Source organism: Malaclemys terrapin, chromosome 13 (assembly GCF_027887155.1).
Source record: "Malaclemys terrapin pileata isolate rMalTer1 chromosome 13, rMalTer1.hap1, whole genome shotgun sequence".
Classification (NCBI taxonomy): domain Eukaryota; kingdom Metazoa; phylum Chordata; order Testudines; family Emydidae; genus Malaclemys; species Malaclemys terrapin.
Window position 1 is genome coordinate 21991392 of NC_071517.1, and position 20872 is coordinate 22012263.

Sequence of the window (20872 nt, forward strand, 5' to 3'; positions counted from 1 at the left end):
AGAGATGGCACCAAACTGCAGTGAAAAGAAAGTGATCAAATTGCAGCCATTTCCAAGGCAGCCGGTTCTGTGCCGTGGGCACTGCAACGGGCTGTTCTCCATCCACACTGCCTGGCCGGGTACACACACGGCGTGGCTCCGCTCTTTTCAGGTGGGTGGCTTTTGTGTTACAGCAGCAGGAGCTAAATTGGAGTGAGCACATCAGACATGCACTGCTGAGGAGAGGGGCAGAAAGCTGCCCAGTTGTCTGGATTTGGCTGCATGATTAGGAGCTCTCTGGTTTTGGAATTCGTTGCTTTCTTGCTTCCTTATTGCCTAGAGTGCCAAAATAATTATTGACGCTCCCGTAAGAAGAAGTCAGGGCGCTGAAAGACGTTTGCCTGCTGATTAAGATAGGAGCTGAGTCCTCTGGCAGCCAGTGCTGGCTTTTGTTTTGGACAATGCCCAGGCTGCATGAGCCCAGCCTCGTGGTGTCGTGGGGAAGTTTTGCACGGGGTCGTGCGAGGATGAACGTGTGTAGTACTTGCACATAGGAACGGTCTATGTCATGCTCCATCTTAACTCGCTGACTTCTCCAGCACTGTTGGTGTGAGCGAATACACGTGGGACCCTTCTGTCAAGTAGCCCCACCAAAGCGCTGACACTGGCATGGGAAACTGAAGGGCAATGGAGGATTGAAGCCCTGAACATGCAAGTTATGCTGCATGGGTGGCTCCCCCATGCAGATGCTGGGGGCTGCCTGTAGGTACTGAGCTGCAACTTCAAGAGCAGGGCTTTAGACAGGCAGCTGAAATGTCGCTCGGCTGCTGCCAGCGGGGTGCGGCAAGCAGAGACTCACGCCAGCCCCCAGGCCTTCACTGCCAGCTCGAGACAAGCTCCAGGTCTGCTCCCGAACTCCCTCCTGTGGCCCAAGGGCTCTTACGCTAGCCCAGGACAGGTGCGTTGTGGGACACTGTTTTAAAGTGGATGTAGTACTGGTGAAAGGTGCCATGCAGGATGCAGCCCTGGGGCCTGGAGGGGTCTGTGTATCCTCTCAGCAGCAGGGCATACATCCCCTACATGGCCTCAGCCCTGCATGGGGACCTCATGGAAACAAGCAAACGCCGGAGGGGGCTGCTGTCTTATTCTGCATCCAGGGCCCACGCCTGCTGGGGTCTGCATGGCCGTCTGTCTGAGCGGAGCTGGTTTGAAGCTATGAAGCCCTAAGAGGGGACCTGCCTACCAGAGAGCTGCCAGACTCCCTGTGCCATCCTGGAGGTACTCGGTATAAAAGGGACAGCCCCGCAGGCCTGGCGTTTGCCTCTGCTTTCAACAGTATCACACCAGTGTGAGACGGGAGCAGTGGAGAATCAGGCTTGGGGACTGGCGAAAGGCCAAGGCACTTTGTAAAGCTTTGCCCTGCCTATCCCCTCTCTGTGTCAGTCCTGGGCTCGCACCTACCTCTCTATGGTTCTCATCCGGCCCCCATTGCCCAGGTGTCTGAGCGTCTCCCTATCTTTAATACTTTTAGCCTCACGGCTTCCCTGCAGGGGGGGGGGGGGGGACAGGGCAATGCTTCTATCTGCCTGGTACAGAGGGGAAACTGAGGCACGGAGCCGTGAAGTGTTTTCCTCCCAGTCACACGAAGAATTGGCCTCAGAGCAGGGAACTGAACCCTGGTCTCCCAAGCCCAACTTGGCCTTCCTCTGCAGCCATGCTGTTAACCCTTCTGTACTGAGAACTGGAGCAGGGACACCGCTCTGAGCGTCCCCCTCTGAGACCTCCTGTACGTGGGGCACAGAATTCCCCTGCCCCCGGACACAGCTGATGCTTAGCTTTGTATATTGGCCTTTGCAGCCCGCAGAGGGGCAGGCAGTGGTGTTACAGGCCTGACTTGAGGGGGCAGAGAGCGGAGGAGCTGGGCAGGCTAGTCTAAAGGCTGGTTCTTGCAGGGGACAGCGGGCTCCATGCTGTCCGGTGGCAAAGCCAAGCAGGAGACAGTCACTGCAGCACAGCAAAGCAGCCCTGATTCCCTGCGCTCACCCGGCCGGTGTGTCCCTGTGCCTGGGGGGAAATACAGCTGTGGGGCATGCCGGCGGCCAGCTCGCTAGTGAAAAAGCAGGCGCTTTCCCTGGCATTAATCTGTAATGTCAACAGAGCTGGCTAATCGCAAGTCTCTGTGAAAGCTGCCTTCCCTTTCTCCGGCAGGTCCCCTGCACGTCTTACACAACTGCTTGATCTCTGTCTCCTGGAACTGAAAACAAGGAAATATGATTAAAGCCCTTATGCGAGTGAGCCTGTTTTTTTCAGTTATCAACCTCTGGGAGAGCCACTGGCTTAACTTCTGCTCCTTGGGTCCCAACATTGCCTTTGCAGCTGCTAACCTTCCTCCTGGAGAGCTGACTAACCTCCCCCCCCCCCCCCCCCACACACACACACTACAGCCCCATCATTTGGAGCAAGCACCCTGGGGCCTAGGAGGAGCTGCTGTTCTGATGAAGGTGATTGTCAGGGAAAGGGGGTGAGAAGGTTTGGTTATGCAGACAGCCAGGGCCGGTGCAACCATTTAGGCAACACTTGGATTTGGGGGGCGCCATTTTCTTTGGCAGCAACTGTGGTGGCCGGATCTTCGGCCGCCCCGGTTGCTGCTGGCATTTAGGCGGAGGGAGCTGGGGCAGTGGAGTGCGGGGAAGGCCGCCTGCAGCAAGGGAGGGGTGGCATGCAGGGGAACTCCCCGCCCCACTTCACCCCTGTCCCGCTTCACCCCTGAGCACACCGTGTCTGCTTCACTTCTCCCACCTCCCAGGCTTGTGGCGCCTAAGCTGATTGGTGCCACAAGCCTGGGAGGCGGGAGAAGTGAAGCAGCCACAGCGTGCTCAGGGAAGAGGCAGAGCAGGGGTGAGCTGGGGGTGGGGGGGATGCCTCAGGGTGGGGAACTGCCACGGGGGGGAGCTTGGGAACGGGGGGCGCAAGGTGGAAGTTTTGCCTAGGGCGCGAAACATCCTTCCACAGGCCCTGGAGACAGCTGCAAGGAACATCCTTGGGAATGAGGCCGTGCGGGTGGGCAGGGCGGGCAGCTTCCTAAAGAAGGGGGGGGGAGGGCTATTTGCCATCCCTGCAGAAAAGGGGAGGTGGGGTTCTGCATTTTCTCCTCCTTTCACCCTGGTTTTGGGGCAGGACCATTGTTCTTGGCAGTGAGAGATGTGCATTAGCACTGGCAGGACCTTGCTGAGTGCAGCGGCCCTCTGCATACACACAGTGAGAGACAGGCCCTGCTCTGCTGAGTTCCCAACCTAAAGAGAGCACGTGGGCAACAGGAAACTGAGGCACAGAGAGGGGTGGTAACTTGCCCACGTACACACAGCAATAGATCCAGGTCTCATGACAACCAAGCCTGCGCCTCACCCACCAGACCATGCTGCGTCCCTAACAAGGGATGAGTCCTTCATTAACCTGTGGCCACTTTGCTGCTGACTTCCCTCGTTTCCCAGCCTGAGCCCTCTGCCTCAGCCCCCTCCTCATTGCAAACGGGTCAGCACGACGGGCTCAGAAGCAGCCCAGGCCTCTAGCGAGAGATGTACCCTGCGAGTTCCAGTATGGCTGGCGTGGGCCATTGGAAGTGTGTGACACAGAGCAGAAACAAGGTGCGTAGCCATAGCTTGTCACACAGGGAGCCTACGTTCAACTACAGGTTAGATCCCAAAGGAAAATGTGGTTGGTGGATCCCGCCTTACTTTGGTGTGCAGCTCAGAAAACCCTCCATGCCAGGCCAGCTCAGCAGAGAGCCGGTGTGGGAAGTGTAGGGGTGCTGCAGGACTGGGGTACGTAGGGCAATTGGCACAGTGCCCATCTCATGCCAGGACTACTAGCCCCTCCCTTTGTTTAGCACTACCATGGTGTATGCATTGAAACCGCACTAGTATGAATACAGCATGAGGAAGGGAAAGGGAGTCCTCTGGCTCCAGCAGGAATGGGGGACCCTCCACTGGAATACGAACAAGAACATGTTTTCGCTAGCAGGTAATGCACTCTGTCACTGAACAAGTGTTTCCCACCGTGTCCTATGATTTTATTTTTTTTAATTACACATGATATTCAGGGGCTGGGGAGAGGTAGCCCACGAGATGAAGTCCTGTATTTATCCCCAGAACAGGCAGTTCCTCCTAACCACTCCAACACTGCACGTGCCCCCCCAACCCAGAGAGACCACATGCTGGGTGGAGACTGCTCAGCCAGATCTTGATCTCTCTATTGAGATAATTGCCAACAAGGGGTCCAGTTAGTACCAGCTGTGGTGGAAGATCTGTGGTGGAGACATCTGTATCTTCTAGGACATAGTCTGTGATCACTAATGTGTTTCACATAGGCCACCAAATCACATGGGCTTCTGGTCATTGCTGACCTGAGCTGGATTCAAGCCAGCAGACTTGAGCTGAAAAGTTCTACATTGCATTACTAATGCTCTTAGCTAAGCTAGTTCTTCCACCTCATTATCGAGTCACCCATTGGCTTTCCCTGGGCAGTATTTGCTCTAGTGGCACAGATATTGACCTTCCTTTCCCAATGGGAACTACTGACTTTATCCAATGATCCATCAAAGAGTAACGTGGCCAGAACTGTAAACCAGGATTGTCCAGCACCCTGATTCCTATTGTTAAAAAGAATTCAAGAACACTGCATTGAAATAGGTCATGGGATGGTTTTACACATGCACACAATTCTCCCTTTGCCATAGAATGAAAAACACAAGATTCAGCATGTTCCCATTAGAGCCAAGGGGAAACCAAATGAATTCTGCAGCTTTGTCTGATGACAGGTGAGATTCTAAATGTTCCCTTGATACAAAACAAAATGTATCATCCTAAGACAGACCCTCCTGTTTGTTGATTGACATCAGAGTAGCATCATTCTCCATCTAAATGTTTTTCATGGTGAATTTAGACAAACTAGAACAAGGAGATAGGAGGAAATATAAGTAAAGTTACAACACAGATGTCCTGGCAGTGAGAGAAGCCTGGAGAAGCAAAAATACTTCTACTGGAAGCGAGCCAAATCTCGGAGAATATGTCTGTTAGCTGAGGTCTGCAAAGTCACCCAGAGAATTTAAACACTGTTTTCCATTAATTTTAACAAGATTCAAACCCTTACCCCACTTGGAACAAAGCAGCCTGGGTGACTGCTGTTAGAGCCAGTAAGAAGCACTGAGCATCGCCTATCTCTGAGTGCCACAGCAAAGTGCTAAGGGAGCAGGGAGAGATCAGGCAGTTTTGGCTCTTGGCTTAGGAGTGACTGAAGGGAGCCTCCACCACCTATTTATGCTTCATTACAGGGGAGCACGAATTTCAGTGTAACCCCACCTGCCTTGAGTGATCTATGGGTTAAAGCTACCCACCCAAACCCAGGCTGAGGGCCAAGCAGTCTGCTCTCAGCTCCAAGCCTGTTTCCATTGTGCAGAGTCAGAGGCGTGGCGTGCCCTCTCGCTCCCTCTCTTCGCCTCCCAAAGCCCTGCCTTCGCTGGGGTGAAGCAGACCGAGCCCAGTGGCAATGCCAGAGTGCCAACCTGGAGACTGCAGCATTTTTAACCTGGGATCCCATTTGCACATCGGATTATTGTGTTTTCCCCAGCCTTGTGCTCAAGATCTACATCCTGCTTCCTTGCAGATGCTGGTGGGTGAGCGTAAGGCTGATGAATTGCAGTGATCTCAGTGGGTCGTAGGACCTGATGCAAAGCGCGGTGAAGTCAATAGGAGCCTTTCAATGGCTTCATGGGCTTTGGAGCGGTGCAGAAAGATGCAAGATTGTGCCTGCACCAGCTGTTCCCCACCCCTGCTCTCGCCCAGCCCTGTCATCCTACCCCAGTGCCCCACTATTCCAGCCCTGGCCCCGCTACTGCTCTGCCAAGGCCCCTCACAGTCACTCCAGCCTGATCTCTTTGGGGATAGAAGAGCAGCTCAGTCTGTGGCATATTCAGTCATTGGCCTCCCAGCTCAGGTTACCCATGAGGGAGCCAGTTTGCAGTAGCTGTGGCTGTGGCCTTTGTGGAGTTGACAATTATTCACTAAGACTGGAAGAGAGAAAATCCACCTTCTCCCACTGGAAAGGTGCCCTGCCAGCTGTCAGACTGTACCAGCATTTGGTGCAGACATATGGATGTACTCTGAAGATGAAAGGTTCTGTATCTGATTGCTAAGCCCTGAATTGTCCTGGCACTCACCTCTGGATTGTCTGTAAAGATGTATGCCCAGATTTCTATAGGGCCAGGAGCTAGGCATTCCCACTTTGGGTGACCAGAAACCCCCTGGGCTAGGGGAAAACACATGAGTGAGAGACGGAAGATCTGGGTTTGATTCCTGGCTCTGCCGGAGATCCCCAGGGGATATGAGTCAGTATAGCTTTGTTGAAGCCAGTGGAGTTATGGTGATTTACGCCAGCTGAGGATTTGGCCCTGTGTGTGCTCCAGTTTCCCCATTGCGAAATGGAGACAATTTGAGCTGGGTGGGAAATGGGCTTTTGTGAAAAAGGTTGGAATGTTTGGATTTTTTTGATTTGTTTGTTTTTCCCTCCCCCCATTACTTTTTTTCTGCCTTGAAAAGGAAAAAGAAAGGGGGGGGGGGGAACAAGCCTGTAAAACTGGAAGACTGTTTGGGTTTTCAGTGTTCTTTTTTTGTTGTAGAAAAATCAAAGAATGAAAAAATTGCTGCAAAAAAAATGTCAGCCAGCTCTAGGGGACAATGATCCTTCCCGACCTCCCGGCAGGCCGCATGGGAGGCTCAGCTTGCTAATGTTGATAAAATGCGTTGAGATCCTTAGCTGGGAGGCACGAGGACAAGCACAGACTAATATTGTTCATTTCCGGACCGGACCGTGGGACAGAGCGACCCATAACCTGCAGCCTCCTTCCACAATGACATTCCAGCCATGCTTAGCGCCCAGGACTGGCTGGATTCCCAGTAATGGGAGCCAGAGCTGACCCAGGAGAGTCCAGCCAAGCTGGAGATCCTGATCAGAGCTGAGCAGGGGCGGATGTAGCCTCCTGATTCAATGGGCGCAAGACACTGAACTGCTGAGTGGCACCCACCACCCGCAGGCCCCGGCACTGCGGCCCTACTCCCAGCCTGGTGTGGAGAGACACCCCAGGGGTGGGGGAGGAGGCTGGCGAGTGAGCTTGCCCCCACTCTCACCCTCGCAGTGGCCGAGTCCTGTGCCCAGCTCCGGGTGTTGAGACCCGGCACACAGGGATGCAGCTCCGTTCAGGTTTCGCCCGACAGCTCTTACATCACAAATGCTGAGTGGCGCTGCGACCCCAGTCACCCTGTCTCAGTGCCTGGATCCAGGAGCCAGGCCCAGTCCTGTGGGACAGGAGGGAGATGTCAGTGCAGAGTGAGTCAAGGGTGGGTTCACTCCCCACCCTTCCCTAGTCCCCCCCACAGGGGCTCCCGTCTGCATCAGGCGGGGAGGAGTGTATGTTTGCCTGGTTTTGCATCCTGGGTCTCATGATTTCTGGGAGTGCACTAAAGCTGCTTCTGGAGCTGAGTGAATATCTGATATTTTAGTCCAGGAGCCAAACCGAAAAATCTGAAAAAAAAAAAAAAAAAAATGTTGGTCTGTTTTGAACCAAAATTGAGCTTTTTTGTTTTTTTTTTTTCTCGTCAAAATGAAACACCAGAAAAAAAATTAGCTTGGGATCCAAAAAATACCCAAAACAAAACCAAAACCAAACCAAATGATTTTTTTTTTATTTCATTTTTTGTTTTGTTTTCAGGGTGTTTTTCGATCCCAAATGCACTTTTTTTTTTTTTCAGTTTTTTGTTTAGTTTTCATGTGGTTTTCACCTTCTGGGGGGGAGGAGGTTAATAATTCTAACTCAAGTTACCAACAAAACATTGTTGCAAAATGAAAAATGGAAACGTTTACAAACCGTTTTGATGTCTTCTAAAAACATTTCCCATGGAGTTGAATTTGCAAATAGTTTCGGTATCCCCAACAAAGCATTTTTCAGCGAATTTACTATTTGCCAGTCAGAGGGAAAGGAACACAGAAAGGATGTACTACAAGTGGGCAGCATGGGCCAGTGGTTAGGGCATGGCACTGGGGACCTGGAGTCTGCTCCCAGCTCTGACACTAATCTATTATGTAACCTTTGGCAAATCACTTCATTTCTCTGTTCCCTCTCCCGTCCCTTGTCTGTTTGGTTTGTAAGCCCTTAAGGGCAGGGGCTATGCATACACAGTGCCTGGCAAAAGAGGGCTCCCATCTTAGCCAGGCAGGTCTTGACACTCTAATGCTGCGCACAAGAACGGCCGTTTTCAGCGGGGCCTGGGCAGCATTCTCCAGTATAACAGTATTGGACATTGCAATTTAAAACACCCCCAATTTCAAAGCAGGGATATTGGCAACGAGCATTTTCCGGAGTATAAGTCCCCACAAGCATAACACAACTGCCCTCCCGGAAGGGGAGGAAGAGTTTAATTCAGGGCATACTTATATGCAGTGGAGGGATTTCCATATTTCTGCTTCTGCCACACCGTACCTGCTCCATCCATAACCCCAGGGCCTGATCTAAGCCCTCACTCCTCCTTTGCCAGTGCTATACCTGGCAAAACCTCCCCGGGAGAATAATCGTGGCTCTGAAACGTGCGGCTCCTTATCTGCCTGCACCAGACGCCAGGGAGAGGCTGGGAGAACTGCCGGCTCATTGCTGACACTGGCTTTCTCCGCATCGGCAGAGGGGAAGAGGAAACGAACTAGCGAACGAACATTTGGGAAGATCCAGAATAGAAACACCCAGGCAGGGTTTTTTGGAATGAGTTCTGATACGCCTACGCCGAGAGCTCGCTGCACAGCTTGGCAAGCGGCCTGAAGTAAGGGCTGCCTGACTGATCCTATTCACGCTGAAGTCAATGGCTGCTCCCAGGACAGGATGGGGCCCTTAGTGGGGAATCTAGAGCAAGGGGCACCCACACCGTACACATACAAACTACCCCCCTCCCTGTACACGCTCCCAGTCACCCTCCTGCATTCCACCCCAGAGACTGGGCTCCTACACCCAGCCACACTCCCCACTGTGCAAACACGCTGCTCTGTGCCGCATTCACCCAAACCCCACAGATCAGAGCGGTGCAGTGGGAATGGGAAGATGAGCACAGTGGAGGGGGTGTATCAGAGAGGAGCAGGTACAGTGGCTGGGATAGCAGAGGGGATGGGCACAGTGACTGATATAGCAGTGGGACATGGGCAGAGGGGATGGTATAGCAGCGGTCCCAGAGGGCTTTGCTACACTAAACAGACTCCTTGGCTCCATCTGAAACCAGCACGGATGTGTGCATTAACACGTGCTGGTATTTCCCTTATTCAAAAGAATAATACTGCAGTATCCTACAACAATGGCCCAGAATACCATCGCTAGCAGCAGAGTAAGAAGCAGTTTGGGCCATTACAGGATGATGAGAGTCAAAGTCATTCTGGACATGAATTGTGAGGTGCATGCTCCTTCCCCTGACCTGGAGTCTGGTAATGCCCCCAAATTCAGCTCTCACCTACCCTCCCTGGGTGCCTGCCCCCCCGAGCCCAGCCTCTGCCGATAGAAATGTCTGAGGAGCTATAATGACACCAGATGAAGAGAACATTAGACAAAGAATCTATTGGTTGTGTGATATGCAACAATTGCCCATCCGACATGAACAGAGATTATAGGGAAGAGTGTCAGGGGAGCTGCTGATTAATTCAGAAAGGGCCTTAAACAGTCACTGCATGTAACAGAGACAGTGGGGCTGGGGCTGGACCGGGGGCGTCAGGGGCTTGACTTCAGTAGTGCGTAAAGTTCAGCACCTGCGTAAGGCTTTGCAGGATTGAGGCCTTTGGCTGTAAACTCTTTAGAGCAGGGATCGTCTCATACTCTGCGTTTGTACAGTGCCTAGCACAATGGGACCTGTAGGTGCTACGCTACTACAAATAACAACAACAATGGAAAGATGGAACCACAGTATATTTATAATCCCAGCTGTGTATTTCCTGGGTGGATTTCACACACACACTCACTCACTCTCTCTCTCTCTCTCTCTCATTCTTGGGCTGAGACCGAGTATGGAAAGTTTCCTCCCAAAACAGAAATTGCACAAATATTTCCCAGTGAGTAAAAACAAGGGATTCAAATGGCAGTTGAGTTGCATCCTTAGGGCTTGGTCTTGTATCCACTATCCTTGGCCCCTGTGTTCATGCAGAGTCTTGATGGATCTCCACTTGGGCGTAGGGCTCCAAGCTAGTAGATCCTGGGGTGGGATCAGGGCCTCGATTGTAGCTTTTACTTCCTGTGAAAGCTGCATGCAGTGCTAGTGGTGTTTGCAAAGCAACTTGAGATGAAAGGTGCTAGACTGGTATCAGTTTCTGGGCCTAACAGCTCTGGCACGAGCAAGAGCCACACAGTCGAAATCAGTTGCATCTCACACACCAGTGCTAAATTAGGGCTGTCAAGGCTCCTTCCCCACTCTGAACTTTAGGGTACAGATTTGGGGGCCTGCATGAAAACTTCTAAGCTTAACTACCAGCTTAGATATGGTTCGCTGCCGCCACTCCCAATGTGCTAATTCCCTTCCCTGGGTAGCCTTGAGAGACTCTTCACCAATTCCCTGGTGAATACAGATCCAAACCCCTTGGATCTTAAAACAAAGAGAAATTAACCATTCCCCCCTCCTCTCTTCCACCAACTCCTGGTGGATCAAGATCCAACCCCTTTGGATCTAAAAACAAGGAAAATCAATCAGGTTCTTAAAAAGAAGGCTTTTTAATTAAAGAAAAAGGTAAAATCAGGATGGAAAATAACTTTACAGGGTAATCAAACTCAAAGAGCCCAGAGGACCCCCCTCTAGCCTTAGGTTCAAAGTTACAGCAAACAGAGGTAAACACCCTAGCAAAAGGTACATTTACAAGTTGAGAAAACAAAGATAAAACTAACACACCTTGCCTGGCTGTACTTACAAGGTTGAAATATGAGAGACTTGTTCAGAAAGATTTGGAGAGCCTGGATTGATGTCTGGTCCCTCTTAGTCCCAAGAGCGAACTCCCACCAAAACAAAGAGCACAAACAAAAGCCTTCCCCCCACCAAGATTTGAAAGTATCTTGTCCCCTTATTGGTCCTTTGGGTCAGGTGTCAGCCAGGTTACCTGAGCTTCTTAACCCTTTACAGGTAAAAGGATTTTGGAGTCTCTGGCCAGGAGGGATTTTATAGTATTGTACACAGGAGAGCTGTTGCCCTTCCCTTTATAGTTTCATGCTCTTCCTAGCAAATAACTGATAAAAGCTGCTTCCTTTCCAAAATACCACCAGCTCAGTTATTGTAGGGTTGCTTGTGAAAGTCCTGATCCTATAAACACGCCGCACCCAGAACTTCATTAAACAGTCAACAGGAGCTGGTTTTGTCATGCAGGTGCTTGAAGGACTGGGCCTGTAAACTGGAGTGAAGACACTGGTTTGTTATTAGCAACAGAGGGTCCTGTGGCACCTTTGAGACTAACAGAAGTACTGGGAGCATAAGCTTTCGTGGGTAAGAACCTCACTTCTTCAGATGCAAGAGATACTTGGTTTGTTATTGTTAGTGTTAGTGTTTATGGCTGCACGACTGCACACGGTGGTTTGTTATGGTCATAAACACTGGGTTACTGGTATTGATTCTCCAACCGGAAACAAATATTTTGGAGAAAAAATAAACCCCATAAAAATCCTACAGATTTTGCAAACAAATGTCAGGAGAAAAGCAGATCCAATTTTTCCAAATCCTCTTCCCCACAAGCCTGACTGTGTCCTCAAATCAGACCTAGGAAAGCGAGGAAAAACTCACACTGAAACAGGCTACATTCTTAATTCACCACACTGTCCCCTATAGATCGCAAGATCGTTAACATATCAGATGGGCTGCAGTAGCTAACTCAGCAAGATGAGTTGTGGACAGAGCTTTACCCTTAGCACGGAATTTCCTGGCTTTTTCCATCAGGCAAACATTGATTTTTCTCCTGGGTTTCCAAAGAGTTGAAATAAACATGGCTGGGGGTTTATTAGTTTTTTAAACAATTTAGCAACCTTTCCCCAGTTTGTGTGAGGCCCAGGCATCTTTGTTTATACATCAGAATCCTTCACCCCGTTAGCTTACCCCTGTGCATAGCACTTGCTGACCAGTAGATGGAGCACTATGCATTGTGGTAATTTGGGGACAACAAAAATAGCTACTGCATTGTGTCTTCTGATTTCCTAGCGGTGAGTGGGATGTATTTAAAATTAAAGAAAAAAGGAAAAAAAAAGTAAAATTCAAAATGATTTGCACCTCTTCAAGTGTCTAATAGAACAAAGAGATATTCAGTGGGCTCGGCTCTGCTGTCAGTTGTAATATGTTAAGTGCACACCATAGCCTACATCACAATAGCTGAATACCTCAAACTCCCATTGATTTCAATGGAGGCTGCAGGTGCTTTGACTCCCAGAGATAACAACAATACCAGCCTGTCATAGAATGTTTTTCAGCCACAGATCCCAAGGGAGGGTCGGTCTCACTTCACAGATGGGGAAACTGAAACATAGAGTTATTGGCCCATGGTCACACAGCAGGTAAGTGACAGAGCTGTGACTAGAACCCAAGTCTCCCGATTCTTAGTTCAGTGCACTAGTGTGATGAAGTGGGAATTTTCTTAATGTTTTGCATGAATACGGTGTGTGCCTCAGTTTCCCCTATGTGTTGCACAAGTATCTAGGTGGTGGGACAAGGGTGTGTAGTTGTTGCAGCAACCCCTAGAGGGCAGGTGTGACTGCTGTCTAGCTCCCTGGGCCCAGATGATGGCCTGACACTCTGTATTCTGGCAACTAATGACTGGGCCCCATCCTCTGCAAGAGCCAGCTGGAGGAGTTGGAGAACAAAGAGAGAGGTGGAGGCGAGGTGACCAGTTTGCCTTGGGTGGAGGAGGTTCAGCTGGGCATGACTGAGGGTGGGCTGCTGGAAGCTGGGCAGTCTCCAGGTTTGGGACTCGGGGGGAGAGCCCAGGGCTCTGGGTCCCCAAGATGGACTTTACTGAATGTTCCTACTTTCCATGCTAACAAGATCTGCTCTACACTGTGTTCCAGATGACTAATAAACCCTTCTGTTTCACACCACTGGCTGGGAGTCTTGCTGACTGCAAAGTTGGGGTGCATGGCCCTTTGGGGCATGTAATGCTTCCTCAGGTGTCCCATCCAGATGGACTCACTACGGGGAGCTCATGGCATGAAACAGGGGTGCTGAATGCTCTGAGGTCAGACCCAGGAGGCGCTGAAGGCAAGGAGGCTTGCCCCAGTGAGAGTGTGCCCTGGGGGGTGTCACACGACAAGGCAACCTGTCTGAACTTCATTCGGAGCTGTTCCAGAGCACCAGGCCTGCTCTCCCAAGACAGCTAGCCACTGGACCAAGTTGAAACACATATGTGTGTCCCTTGAGGATGCTAAGCTGGTTTCAGTGCAGCCTTCACAGCCCTGTAGAAGGCTTGCACAAACATACCATCATTTCATTCCATTTTTGCTGGTGGAAATGCTGGCTGGAGAGAAGATCAAGAGGGGACATGATAACAGTTTTCATGTACATAAACGAGTGTTATAAAGAGGAGGGAGAAAAATTGTTCTCCTTGGTCTCTGAGGATAGGACAAGAAGCAATGGGCTTAAATTGTAGCAAGGGCGGTTTAGGTTGGACATTAGGAAAAACTTCCTAATTGTCAGAGTGGTTAAGCACTGGAATAAATTGCCTAGGGAGGTTGTGGAATCTCCATCATTGGGGATTTTTGAGAGCAGGTTGGACAAACACCTGTCAGGGCTGCTGGTCTACATAATATTTAGTCCTGCCTTGAGTGCAGGGGACTGAACTAGATGACCTCTCGAGGTCCCTTCCAGTCCCACACGTCTGTAAAATAGATCGCCATGTATGGGCACAGATAGATAAGGTGAATTCGGCAACTTTTAAAGGCTTGTCTTTGAATTGGATGCACACAACCCCTCCTGCTCCTCAACCAGCCAAATAGGGAAAGTGAAGACCTAGCCAGAAGGAGTCCCTGGGATGTGTCGCTGCTTTGGGGCAGAGCATCCCCCAGGCCCAGCCTGCTGCAGCCCGCAGGACTTTCAGAAGCTCAGGAGGGATGCTGCAGACAGCAGAGGACTTGCCCTGTGGGGAGTGGGGGAGCCCTTTGCTGGGCAGGGATCCCTTCCCCAGTCTGCTGGGCGCTTGGCTTGGGCCGTCCCTGCGATGACAGGGAGAGAGGGATGGTAATTGCTAATTACCCCTCTTTGCAGCGCGCCCCCTTGCGGCCGGTTTGGAGGGGGTGGGAGCCCCCGGACCCGCCGGGGAGTGAGGGAGGAACTACATCTCCCAGAGCCCCCGGGCCGAGCCGGGCCGGGCCGGGCCGGGCGAGCAGCCGCAGTAGCAGCCGCCATTCCCCCAGCGAGGCGCCCAGCAGCCTGCAGGGGCGAAGCGAAGGTGGGAGCAGGAGGGGCGCGGAGCCGCGCCAGCTCCATGCCGCAGGATGCGCTGAGCGGGGGGTGGGAGCTGCCGCCGCCGCCCGGGAGCATCGCAGCGCGGCCGGGATGGAGGCGGTGAGACGCTGCCGGCCCCAGGCTGCCCTCTCCGCCCGCCGCCGCCGCCGCAGCGCCCGAGCCGCCGCTCTCCCGTCGGGAGCCATGTAACCGCCCGGCTGCTCGCGGATCGCTCCGGCTCCCGGCTCGCTGTCGAGATGAAGAAGCAATTCAACCGCATGCGGCAGCTCGCCAACCAGACCGTGGGCAGGTAAGGGGCGGCCCGGCCCGGCGGGGAGCGGGACCGAACCGGGGCCCTGCTGGGGGGGCACCAGCCTGGGCAACCCCCCCACTCGTGTGTCCGATCACTTCCCAGCCAGGGGTCCTGCCTCCCGCTCCATGCCGCGCCCCTCCCCGTGGGATCGGGGCGCCCTGCTCGGTTTGCGTCTCTGCCCTGTGTTTGCTAAATCTCTCTGGCGGGGCTAGTGGCCCCGCAGCTCCCAGACCTGTGTGTAGCTTCCCCCCACCCAGCCTCCTTCCCCCGGGAAATCCGCCAGTCAATCGCTTGGCTTCTCTCTGTGTTATCGTCCTATTCCTCGGACCCCCCCCCGGCTGCCCATCGGTACTCTGCGCAGTGAGTGCCTGGTACCTTGTCAGGCTGCTCCTTGGCCTGATGGGTTGTGTTAGGAGCCTGCTGGCTTGGGCGATGGAATCGGTGCGGTGGATTTTTCCAGATGCGCCTCACCTGGATGGCTGTCCCTGCGTATTCACTGGCGTGCCCCATCCTTTATTCCTCTGTGGCGTTTCCTGGAGGGCGAGAGCTCTGCTGGCAGCCTCTTGCTGGGCTCCCACTCGCCTGGCCTTCCTGAGGGGGGCTGCGGTGGCAGGAGTGTGCAGGGAGTAGAGAGGAGGTTGGAGCAGGTGTTGGAAAGGCTGGGAAGGGAGAGGTATGCTGGCAGCGGGCAAGAGCCCAGCAGTCAATGGTGCACAACCCAGCCAGCCAATGAAGTTTGCTTGGGACTCTGGAGTTGGGCCCCGATCCTGCAGCGAAATGGGGCTCCGCAGGGGGTGGGCATGTGCAGCTGTGGCCAGATCGGGGCCTTAGCGACACCCCCCCCCAAAGATGGTGCCACTGATAAAAGGCATAAACAAGCCAGACGCTGGGTTTGGTTACATTTGGTTTTTGCCCTCAGGTATTGGGCAGGTGGAGAGTCTGGAGTGTTATGATGGGAATAGAGCATCAGCTATGCTGTGTTGTGGCCAGGCCTGGCCCAGTCCTATCTACCCGGACTGATTGATTAAGGAGGCTCTTTGTGGTGCCAATTAAACTCCACTGTGGGGATGAACATTGTTCTGTTTCTTTGATGACTGGATGTCGTTCCTGGACTATTGCCGCGGACCCCGTATCGGTTTCTCCGGGTTTTGGCTTTGACACTGAACTCATCTCGGTCTGAATCGGGTTGGCTGGTGGCTGGCTGGAGCTGGTAGGGTTGTTCCTGATTCTGCAATGAGCTCTGTGCAGATGGAGCCCATCAAAGTCGGTTGGGACGTGAGGGATGCCCGGGGCAACTCACCGTGGGATAGGATCTCGATTGGTTGTCTTACGCCCATTCCTAGGGTTATGCTTGCTAGGATTGGATGGAGCTTGGGAACATGGGGAATACTCTGCGTGATCTGATGTGCTATCTGGGACTGTGTCCAAAGACATGGTTTGGTTTATTGTTGTATAATTCTCCAAGATTTTGCAATGGCTTTCTATATAGAGAGAAAGGGGAGAGAGTTTTTTCTTTTTTCTCTAATTAAACAAGTTCTTTTAGCTGGCAGAGAGGTGCAGGGGCAATGGAAGGGGAGGGCGGCTGAGTGGATTTCATGGAATGTTATAACCCAGAAAATGCACCCCCAGAGCAGCGTATTTTGGCTTCTAACCTGTTTGTTGTCAGAATCTCATACTCCTAACCTTTGGCGTGCTGGTCTTGAAAACAACAAGCCCATGAATCGGCTCAATTCATGTCACACTTGAAAGCTGCCCAGAATGGACTTCACCATTCCCAGCAATCTGTTGGTGTGTCATGTCTCTGCCTTTGCATCTGTGCAGTTCACAACCACAAACAGTGACCCTGGCGGCCTCTGGTTACCCGGTCTCTGTGCCAGCTCTGTTTTGCATTAGCTCGCAGAGCTTTGTTGTTTTTATGTCGTTTGCTGTGCAGCTCTGAGATGTGATGTGATGCGAGGCTGTCTCGCCACATGCCCTGATTCAGGATGGAACTTGCACTCATGCTTAAGTGATTTTCTGAACCGGTGCCTCACTTTCTATGATACCAGATCACACCGAGCAGTGGCCCCAGTCAGTGCTTGGGGCCCCTTTGTGCTAGGTGCTATGCACACAACCAACAAAACATGGAGTTTACTCAAGGGCTGTTGGATGCAAGGTTTGAAATCCCAAGAAAAATCCAGTGAGCTCAGATTTGCAATGATGTCGTTTTTATTTCTTTTTGCTTTTGGAGGAGGGAGGCCGAATGGCTCCTCTGTTAGATGTTCACCGTGCACAGCTAGGGATTGCATCGGCCCTGCTTTGAGTTGCTGTTGCACTATAAAACTGCATGGCACTTTGCAGAGAAGAAACGATAGATCCCTGCCCCAAGGCGCTTACGATCTCGGGTCTGGATCCTGCAGTGAGCGCTGCACAGAAGGGCCCCTGAAGTCGATGGGTTTCTGCAGGGGCATCAGGATCCACTGGCATTGATGTCATTAAAGGGATCGAGTCTTAAATTAGACATTGCACAGGAAGGGCCTGAGGAGCTTGGCAGGGAACAACAGGAAAGGACCTTAGGATGCACTTGGCACATCTGCCTATTGCTTGGTGTAGTTCTCAAGTGAGCAGATGGCAATTAGGGGCACTGTCCGGAGTGAAGGCTGCGGTGAAGCTGGGCTAGAGGGGAGAAGTGAATTTTGAGGTGTGCTCTCAAGGAGAGTGAGGTACCATGGCAAGCAGCATCAGATGCTCAGTAGAGAGAGAGAGAGAGAGTGTGTGTGTGTGTGTGTTTACAGCACTGCCTGCCCCAAGTGTTTAGGAATCATGAGTCGGGCCCTCAAAATCATGAGAGTGCCTGAAAAATCATGAGACGTTTCTCACTTTGGGGGTACTTCCCTTCTGGTTTCGGAGCCTTTGGGGATCACGTTTCTGGCTTTTCTCCACAGCCATGAGGGCTAGAAATGGAAGTTGTTTAAATGGAAGTTGAGGTTCTCGCATCATCACCTGGCTCCAGAAGCTGAAACTTTGCAGAGAGCATCAGCAGTCACGAGGCTGGGGATAAATTCGCAGGAATTGGCAAGACTGGATTTGCCATTATAACTGTGCCAGCCTCTGGATTTGAACTGTGAGCAGAGCAGACCCCGCTGAGACACTTGCTCTGTGGAATCTGGAATACTGACCGATAACATACTGCATATATGGAGCCAGCTGTTGGAAGCCAGGCGGCTTGCTGAGATAGCTGGCGAACAAAGTGTATGCTGATTTGAAGGCATGTACTTCTGCGACCTCAGCTGCAGCAGTGCTAAATCACTGTACCGTCTCTTTTGCACTGCGAGTCTGTGGGGTCCTGGCCCTCCCTAAACAGATGGCTTGGTCCTAGCCTCGCTCTGCAGGATGCTTGCTTTACTCATTGGCTGAGAGCCTTCTGTCCTAGGAACGTATGAATTGCATCCACATGAGGCCCGCGTCCTGTATCTGACAGTGACCAGTATGTGATTCTTCAGAGGAAATTTCTTCCCACCCCGGTCAGTTAACGGTTGGCTTATGCTCCAAGCCTATGAGGGTTTGTATCTCTCAACCAGTCTCTTTGGTATCTTGTCTAATGCAAGCATGGATATTCTCAGTGTTCAAATAGGGGTCTAATTCTCTATTGATCCTGCTATGCTCTTGGACAAAATACTGTGGGGTGGCCAGGAGTTCAAGTGCCAGGAAAACAGAGGTTATTTAGTCATGTGTATTGATATTGGAGCCATCAAATTTTAAAAATAAATAGGCAGCTATTCTGGTTGGAATGAATTTTGTTAATTTTTTAATGCCATTACGTATAACAAGCAGGGGCAGCAAGAGACATGCCAGAGGTGTGCATGCAACTTGGCTCTGCTCCCTTTGAAGTCAGCATGTCATGCCATGGATTTCCGTGGGAGCGGGATGGGTGGGGCATGTGGTAGCAGCAGACCCAGGCGCTGATGCGAGGCAGTGGTTGGAGGCACAGACCTGGGGAGCAGCCCATTCGGAAGTGGTCCCACGAGGCGGTTCGTCAGTGCCGTCTTGGAGAGCAAGCAGGGCTTGGCATGGCCATGTGTAGAGCCGTGCTGGAGAGGGGCTGCAGGTGAAATGGACTGGGCAGTGGTCAGAATGGGGTTGACTATGGAGGCTGAGGAATGGATGGAGATTGGAACTTCTGTTTAATGATCACGAAATGTGGTGCTGGGTAAAGGTACCCCCTGGATCGTCCTGAAGAGGTGATGTCCTCAAACAGGTCCAGTGTAGGTTGCAGCTGGGAGCGCTACCTGCAATGCATCTGAACTGGAGAGAGAGCTGTTCATCCATCTAGTCCCAGGTCTCAGTGCTGAGGTTGCCAGTTCGTGTCCGTTGTAGGAGGGCTTTGGCAATATCGGGACTGAAATTTACCAGCCCCTCCCACAGCAAACAGCTGTCGCGAGGTAACGGCCTTCTTTCTCTATGGATTGTGTCCTCCCCCAATAAGTCACATGCTTTCAATTGTCTGTAACGATCCCATGACGTGGTTTGTAATAGCCGGGTTTTTCCCCTTTCCCCGCGTTGTTATTCTGCTTCACCCCAGAGATGCTGCATTTTAGTAGCATGTACATAATTTGTAATCTGCTCTAGGATCTTTTCAGACCAAAGTCGGTACAGAAGTAGTGGGCCAGATCCCCAGCTGCGGTCAATCGGCTTAGCTCCATTGGCTTCAGTAGAGCTGATCTACACCAGCTGGGGCTCTCACTCGTAAGTGATTATTATAGAGGTGCTTCATAGAGCTTTGCCAATGAGTTACACAGCTATTTGCTAGACAACAGTACAGTAGTCAGTTAGGACTTGGGTGGTATTCCCAGTTCTGGAGGGGGAGTGCACTCTAGTGGTTAGAGTGCGGGAGTCAGGAATGCTGGGTTTGGTTCCTGGCTTTGGGAAGGTAGCGCGGTGCTGTGGCTAGACCAGCGGTTTGAGACGACACAACCAAGCACATATATTTGGCAGCTTCTTTCTGAGCGAGAGTGTGGCTAAGAGTAGTGGCTGTGATTTGGGGCTGCCGTTATCAGGGGCCTGGTCATTAAAATGAACTTGTGTAACATTTCAGTTCCCTTATTTTTGACATGAGGTGGCTGATAATCGACTGCTTCCTAAGGTGGATGTACAAGGTGCGAAGGGGGGTGAAGTGCAGGTAAATATGAACAGCAATGAGTGGAGCTGGTGAGACCTGAATTCATGGTATCCTGGCTTCCAGCTCAGTGCACCTTCCACTAGGCTAAAGGATATTTTGACATAGGGAGAGTCTCTCCCTCTTCCCCCAGGCCATAGGCGTAGGGGTGGCCTAGAGAAACAAATATGGCATATGCATGAGAGCTCTTCTTGCCATGTCAAAATGAGCCTGCCCCTAGTCAAGATGGCCCCTATGCTCTGTGGTTAAGAAATGGTGATGGCTCGCCTGTGCCACGAACCCCAGCTCAGGCAGAGAGCAGCACCCAGGGTTCTCCAGGCAAAGAGACTACACGTTCTGGTGCCGGAGTGTCTGGCCTCAGAAGCCTGGAATCTGTTGCTATAAACCTGCTGTGTGGGCACTGAGGGCTTGGCTTCAAATCCAGCGTGACAGCGAGGCAGCTACACTGCTGGAGCACTTTAGTGGAGATGCTCCTACACTGATAGGAGAGCTTCTCCCATTGGCTTGGTAACCCACCTCCCTGAGAGGCGGTAGCTATGTGGATGGGAGAAGCTCTCCTGACGACAGCCCTGTCTATCTGCGGGGGAGCTAGGTTGGTATAACTATGTCATGCAGGGGGCTGGATTTTTCACACTCCTGAGCGACGTACCTATACCGATATAGGTCTGTAGTGTAGACCTGGCCTAAGAGGCATCCCATATCATGGCATTCCCTTTCTCTGGGTGAGCGTCACGCTTACCTAACCCTAATCCCTTTAAAGGAGCTTTCTCTCTGCCCTCGCTGAGATGAATGGGGCCACGCAGGCCATGCTATTCAAGTTGTGAGTGGGCCCTGCAGTTACCCCAAGGCACTGAAATACGTTTCCATGTTGTGTTCATTCTCTCTCTCTCTCCCCTCTTTTCCAAATGCAGCCTAGCATTTTATTCGGCTTCCCCACTGCCGCCGTGC

The 20872-nt window shown here is 51.9% G+C and overlaps 1 protein-coding gene across 11 annotated transcripts in view; it reads left to right on the forward strand.

Annotated features, from left to right (window-relative positions):
* The first annotated feature begins 14462 nt into the window (after positions 1 to 14462).
* ARHGAP44 (Rho GTPase activating protein 44) overlaps positions 14463 to 20872 on the forward strand; it is a 151771-nt gene continuing 145361 nt past the window's right edge. For 5 of the 11 annotated variants that reach the window (XM_054047735.1, XM_054047742.1, XM_054047744.1 and 2 more), the window contains exon 1: positions 14463 to 14766. In XM_054047735.1, coding sequence (XP_053903710.1) covers positions 14714 to 14766 — 53 coding nt within the window. In that variant the 5' untranslated portion in view covers positions 14463 to 14713. The remainder of the gene's footprint in view (positions 14767 to 20872) is intronic. The other 6 variants (XM_054047736.1, XM_054047737.1, XM_054047738.1 and 3 more) reach the window with 3 other exon arrangements.